This window comes from Arachis hypogaea, chromosome 12 (genome assembly GCF_003086295.3).
Source record: "Arachis hypogaea cultivar Tifrunner chromosome 12, arahy.Tifrunner.gnm2.J5K5, whole genome shotgun sequence".
Taxonomy (NCBI): Eukaryota; Viridiplantae; Streptophyta; class Magnoliopsida; order Fabales; family Fabaceae; genus Arachis; species Arachis hypogaea.
Window position 1 is genome coordinate 109000135 of NC_092047.1, and position 7383 is coordinate 109007517.

General features: G+C 27.2%; 1 protein-coding gene across 1 annotated transcript; it reads left to right on the top strand.

The window, feature by feature from the left end:
- The first annotated feature begins 2608 nt into the window (after positions 1-2608).
- LOC112730506 (putative expansin-B2) lies at positions 2609-6171 on the top strand. Its single transcript, XM_025780587.1, has 4 exons — positions 2609-2822; positions 3797-3909; positions 4139-4320; positions 5847-6171. Exons 1-4 carry the CDS (start codon positions 2609-2611, stop codon positions 6169-6171), a joined length of 834 nt encoding a protein of 277 aa, XP_025636372.1.
- The last annotated feature ends 1212 nt before the right edge of the window (positions 6172-7383 follow it).

The window sequence follows — 7383 nt, forward strand, 5'->3', positions numbered from 1 at the left end:
TTATATGTTGGACCAGAGGCTGTAATTTGATTTTATATTGAACCGGAGGCCGTACTTAATTATGTTATGAGATATTATTTGAGCTTTAAAATTCTTGCAATCGAAGAGTGAATTTGAATTATGGATAATTAATTATTGCTGTTTAAAAAGATTCACAGGATGAGTGATTATCATCTACATTTGAAATTCCTTCATTTCTTTATACGTATCCTCTTATAATAATTCTAAAACTTTCCTAGTGAGACCGTGTGGTAAGATTCTCACCCCTACAAATTTCTCTTTTCAGGACAGATGAGAAGTTTAAGAAGTTTCTTCTGCGTATCTGATTGTATTGTATATATCTTAGTTATAGTTTTTCTTTCGTCTTGTTTTATATTTTTGAAAGAGGGATAAGAGTCGTAATTTGTAATGATATGTATGTTTGGTATATTTGTAAGTTACTTGTATAAGAAGTCTCGTATATATATATATGAAGATTGTCATTGAATTTGTTTATATATGCATTTTGTAAAAAGAAAAAGAATTTTTTATTTTTCAAAGAAACAGCAATACGGTTTCGAGTTAAAGGCTCATATTTTATTGTTAAGTATACAGAAGTCGTCGTAATATCCTAGCTATCAAAGTGGTGCAACCGAAAGTGTGACATTCTGATAGTAAGGGTATTAACCCCAGGCCACTTCCTAAGGGGAGACCCTTTTGAAGAGAAAAGGAGAGGCTGACGGAGCGGATTTCAAGCATCTTCATGACTTCGAGCGCGGCAATCCCAACCCAATTCCAGAGAGGGTTTTTGCTCAGCCTAGTAGTGTTGTTACCTGTATCGGATATGTTGGAGATAGAGATCTTTCCTGGGTGGACGTGTAGGTCAACGGTGAGGGAGATGGTGTCACCGAGGCCATCGACAGCGCAGTCGAAAATGTCAAAGTCGGGACCAAAATTAGCGACGGTTGCCAGAGTAAAGGCTTTGACGGAGGTGCAGACGGGAATGGTGTTGATTTTTGAGGGGACGGAGAAGTTGCATCTGATCCTAGTCCTCCTCCTCTGTGTTGGAATGACGATTGTGATAGAGATGGCTCCTCCTTCGTCTTTCAGATCCAAAGAAAATGCAGATGCAGAAGCAAAAGAAGGATGTTGACATTGACAGAGGATGAAAGTGGTGGTAGGGCGGTGTAGAGTAAAATTAGAGGTTTGAAATAGATTATATTAAAGGGTAGTTTGAAAATTTTATTTAATTTTGTAAGATTTGGATAATTTTATTTGTAAAAATCTATTTTTCATGAATATAACTTTAATTTTCGACTTTCATGAATAAAAATGTTAGCATCCGAATTTTTCATTATAAAAAATTACTATTTACTTTAATTATTTTTAATGATTTTTTGTTAAAATAGAAAACTCAAAAAAAAAAAAAAAAAAAAAGACTCCCTCCCCTCCCCACCCGCTAAATGTCGCCTAACTTCACTCCTGTATACATTGTTGGTACTCGGTAGAATATATTTTTGAGCATTTAGATCATTCTCAACATGTTAGTTTTAATCACTTTTATTATTTTTTAGATATTTTATAATCATCGTTATTTGGTTAATTTTATTATTTAAAATGTAAGATGATATTAATTTTAATCACTTTAATGTTGTATATTAAATTTATAATCTTGTGTGTTTTTTTTTTTATAATTTTTAGTGTTTTTAATTATCACGTAGTAATTTATAATATTTTTTAATGTAATTAAAGGTTTTTGTTGTCTAATGCAATTAAGATTTAATGTAATGTATTTAATTACTGTAATAATTATTTAATTTAGTAATTTTTGCAATTATTTTACAATTTCAAATTTTTTATAATTATAATATAGTGTATTATAATTTTTAATTGTTATGACAAGTTTAATAATTTATGATAGTAATATTTTATAATTTAATTACTTTAATATTTTTAAGTAGTCATAATTTATATTTTTTGTGTAATTAATTATAATTATTTAAAAAAAATATTCTGTAGTTTGTAAATAATTATTCTGTAAAAATATTTTTCCAACTTACTCTAAAAATTAATCTGAAAATTTTATAATTATATTTAATATTTTTCTTAAATAATTATATATGATAATAGAGACACATAAGAACTGAACCAAAATATGTCACTAAATACATTTAGCGTCAGAATATTATACAATTTATAATAATAATAATGTATAATGATTCTTTCCTTTTCTTATAAACCTTTTTTATATGGATCATAATTTTCTTCTTGAGCAAGATACGCATTTTTATTTGTAGAAAAAAAATTAATTTTACATAATTTTGTAATTTACTCCTTTGGAATTTTAATCATCCAATTAATACTCTCTTATCTTTATCATTTTCAAAAAAAGAGTTAAAAGATAAAAAAAAAATATATCAACGTTAGTTGCACATGCTTAATAACATTTTAAGTGAATATTTTGAAGTTTTTTTCTTTGAATTATACCAAAAAATTAGAGTTAACATTATTAATATTAATTTTTGACTAATTTGAATGTTGACATGGCCTATTTTTAAACAAAAAATTATATGAAATTTAATTATTAAAATCATGTACTATAAATACTACTAGCTAGCAAGTTTCAAACATGATACATTACTACAGTTGCAAAAACTATCATCAATTCATCATGAAGGTTCACACATTTAATCTTGTAGTCCTTTGTTCTATGCTTTTAAGCACTACTTGCTATTGCATCAACCCCAAATTTTTCAATCCTTCAAAAGTTCCAAATGATGAAAAACCATGGGACCAAACACAAGCTACATGGTATGGAACCCCCGATGGTGCTGGTTCAGATAGTGAGTGAGCAAGTTAAATTATTTTTATTATATATACTTTGTATATTTAATTAATTCACATGCTAATATTATGATTTTTTTTCTTCTTCTTCTTTTTTTGTATGTACCAAGTAAAATGCTTTTATTTATTTTTTTCACGGTTATAAACTAGACTCTGCCAAATCAACTCCCATAGTTGATTTTAACCATTTTAATTTATTACCAATTGCTTTGTCACGGAATTTTTTTTAAAAATTTAAATTAATTTATAAAGACATTTAAACAATATATATATATATAATACATATTTTTTTGGCAATAAAATTATTCTTTGGTTTGAAAAATGAATAATAATGTGTAGATCTAGTCATATTTTGTGCTGAAATTTTATTTATTTATTTATTTGCTTTAGGACTATAAGAATCGAATTTTAAATATTTTAGTTATAATTATTAATTTTTAGAACACTTAAGAATTTAGATAGAGACAGAAGATATATGATATATGATTTTATATCTAATATAGTATATTTTAATAATATATACATTCATATTAAGGATGCAAGTCATAATTAAAAATGATATTCCAATTGACTCAATCAAAGTAATTTGTGTAATAAAATAATTTTTTTAAAAAATTTAAGTTGATAAAAAAAGACATATGAATAACTATATTTTTTTTTAACAATTTGCTGACCCTTACTACTCCTATATTCTTAATACGTTTTCTCATATAAGAATTCTTTTTAGCTTTGTGTCAACTTTTGCTAGCCCTCCATTCATTATTTTTTTTATTTGTGTTGTGACGATTTTTTTTTAGACTGAACAAAAATTGTACTCTAAATTTTTAGATTATATAAAAATTTTAATATTATGTTATAAAATAATTTTTTATAAAAATTTAAATTAATAAAAGGAGATATATAAATAATTATATTTCTAATAATTTATTAATGTTAGAGATTAATATGATTATATTAATGTAATTATGTGTAGGTGGTGCATGTAGTTATGGTAAAACTGTGGAGAGTCCTCCAATTTCTAAATTGACAGCGGCTGTAGGCCATTATATTTTTCGTCAAGGTTATGGATGTGGTGCTTGTTACGAGGTACATTTATTTGCTTTAATTTTTCATAAAAACTATCCTTTTTTTTATTTTTTTTATACGTTTGAGAAATTTATTTTGATAAAATAAAAATAGTGAAAAATCCAAAAGTATTATTTTTAAATATGCTACAATTTTTAATTTTCAAAAAATTAATAAACATAAAAATGTATTAAAGAATGAATTAATGATGAAAAATATGATAACAAATGAAGATGATTATGATATATAGGTGAAATGCACAGATAATGCAGCATGTTCAGGGAAGCCAGTGACAGTGGTGGTAAGTGATGAATGCCCATCGTGTTCAGGATACCATTTCAATCTCAGTGGCGCCGCTTTTGCTTCCATTGCAAATCCAGGTCAACAAGATATTCTTCGTAAACTTGGACAAGTCAACCTTCAATACAGAAGGTATAATGTTTTGCAAATAATTTATTATTTTCAAACTAAATCTTTTATATATAGTAATGAGGAGTGTTAGGGACAGTAAATTTTGTGATTTATAGTCATCAATTAATTATTATTAGTATTTTAATAGTGTAAAATTATATCTAATAGTGTGTGATTACTTTTTTTTGTTAATTAAATACTGACTAAATTTTAATAAAAGTGTTGGACCCTAGACTTTTTCTATAATAATACAATAAATTGGTCCTTTTAATTATTTATGTTTCGGAAAAATTATTAGCTCCAAAAAAAATTAATTTTTAAATAGTTTTAACAAAATAACAAATTAGTCCTTGTTTTTTTCAAAAACTGAAATGTCTTTTATTTTATTTAGGATTAATTTGTTTATTTTTAACAAATATTAGAGACTTTTTTCTGTTAGGGAACAACATTTGAAGCATGAATTGTTTAAAGATCAATTTGGAATATTTATTTACCTGTGCTTTAAAATAAAATTTAAATGATTTTTAATTAACTGGCTTGCTTTTCAAAATCTATTAAAATTTGAAGAATTTGATTGGAATTCATTTAATTTAAATTTTAACTTGTTAAGAACTAAAAACATTAGATTGATCCATTTTAGCCATTACGATTTACAAACACAATCTAATATATATATATATATATATAGACACACACAAAAAAAGTTTTACTACCTCATATTAAGGCACACTCAATAAAATTAGTATGACGATTGAGACCAATAAAAGAAAAGCTCTCCTCATTTGATAATTTTTTAAGATAAAAATATTGAGACATTAAATAATATAAATTTATTTTAAAAAATGAGATAACGACTAATGAGAAAAATGGTTCTATTGGAGACAATTTATCTGACATTAACTTCATACAAAAACTAAGAACAATATAAAAATAAAAAATAAAAAATACAGTATTTTTATCTTATATTATTTTAAATAAAGAATCTTTTTGTCTTTAATATTTGGATCAAATCTCAAATTAAAATTATTTCTAACATTTTAAATATTTTATTTAAATTTTTTACATTTTAAAATTATTACAATATTATCTTATTATCATCTCTATTAATAATTTTATAACAGAAATGCACACATAAATATTATGATTTAGTGTGGCAAACCGATCTCATATTATTGGTAAAAAGATAAAAAGTAAATAAACAAAAAAAAATAACACTAACCATACAAAATCTTAATTATATTTCGTTTTCTCATATGCTAGTGTTACTTATCTTCTTTTTATTTAATTTTTTATTTTTCACTAATGATAATATGAGATCAGTTTTTCATAGTAAATTATAATGTCTTTGTGTGTATTTTTATCACAGAATTAATGGTAAGATAATATTAAAATAATTTGAAAGGTTAACAATTTAAATAGTACATTTAAAATGTTACAGATAATTTTAAAATTATATTTAGTCTAAACGTTAAAGATAAAAATAATACTTTAATCAAATTTTTTTTTTGTATCTCTCTCTCAATTTTTATTTGTATGGTGTTCTTTAGGGTTTCATGCTCATTTGGACGTTCTATAGCATTTAGAATGGGTGAAAATTCTGAACCAAATAAATTAGAAGTATCAATGGAATACGTAAATGGAGATGCAGATATTCATATAGAAAATGGTCCTGAACAAGGTTTAGAGATTTCTCATGTGTGGGGTGCAACTTGGAGTGTTTTTGCTGGTGGTTATGCTATACAACCTCCATTCAATTTTACACTCGTTCAACGTTATCCCGATGGCACCAAAGGAAAGACCATTCTGGTTCCTAATATATTCACACAGGATTGGAAGATCGGTCAAGTTTATCAATCAACGATAAATTTCTAGAAGACTCTTACTAGAAAAATATATTATATTTCTGTTTATAAATAATTGTCCTTTTTTTTAAATAAAAAAATTATGTATTTGATATAAGTATAAAGGGTGATCAATTACTAAATAAGAATCTATGCCATCTTCTTTTACTAGATATAATAAAATATGTGAACTAAAAAAATGAGAGAAGGAGAGTGTGGAGCGAGAGTTTGAGAGTGAAACACAATAAAAAAAGACGATTATGCCGTCGGAAAGGATAAAGGAAAGAGCGTAGGGTGTGTATCGAATGTCAAAGAGAATTCTTTTTGAGAGGCCAGGGTTTAGAAAAGCCATCTAAGATCTCTTTTAGAGATAAGATCATTGGTGTAGAGAAATCCAAAGCCTTTGCATTAGTAGGGTCTTTATTTAGGGATGGTATCTCAAAGTGATAGGTAATCAGAGTGATTTTCGTCCACCGAACATCAGTTTTACGAAAGAGGCGAAGAGCTATCTAACTGAACCATATCAGGAAGCCATCGTGATCAAGGTGTTGGATAAGTATTATGGTTACATGGCTCCTATGCATAAGTTTCGGATAGTATGGCACATCAAAAGAGGGTTTGATTTGTTGTACGTGGGTTTGGATATTTTATGGTTAAATTCGATGTAGCTGCGGATTGTGAGAAGGTCATGTTTGGTGGCCCGTGGTTGATCAATGGCCACTATGTCGCAGTAAAACCATAAGATGTGGACTTTAGGCCATAGAAACAATCTTTTGGATCAACGCTAGTATGGATTTGGGTCTCGGAACTTCCAATTTGGTACTACCTGGAACAAGCAATATTGTGAGTTGCATCTGCAATAGGAATTCTGGTGAAAGTGAACTTGGCCACAAAGGTTACAAAGAGAGGGAGATATGCTCGAGTTTGTGTTCAGATTAATCTTAGAATTGTTGGTAATCAAACATATTATCGTGGAGGGCGTCACTCATGAAGTGGAGTATGAGAGCTTACAGTTAATTCGTTCTATTTATGCACAGTACGGGCATGATAAATCAGTGTGCATAGAAAAGGAGTCTTAAAAAAAAAAGGGTGATGCTTTCAGTAATAGAAAGAATCATGAGGCCCCGACACCAGTGCACTATCAAAAAATTTAAAAAGAGGTTGAATCAGAAGCTCGTGATTTGGGCAAGGATTCTCGTGATTTAGGTGATGAATCAAGAGTTGTTAAAAGGAAGCATATGTG

Excerpts from the sequence above, each read along its gene's own strand:
- LOC112730506 (XM_025780587.1), top strand. The coding sequence starts at position 2,609 with ATGATACATTACTACAGTTGCAAAAACTATCATCAATTCATCATGAAG. Across the intron at positions 3,910-4,138 it reads GATGTGGTGCTTGTTACGAG|GTGAAATGCACAGATAATGC; the intron begins GTACATTTATTT and ends TATGATATATAG. Across the intron at positions 4,321-5,846 it reads GTCAACCTTCAATACAGAAG|GGTTTCATGCTCATTTGGAC; the intron begins GTATAATGTTTT and ends GGTGTTCTTTAG.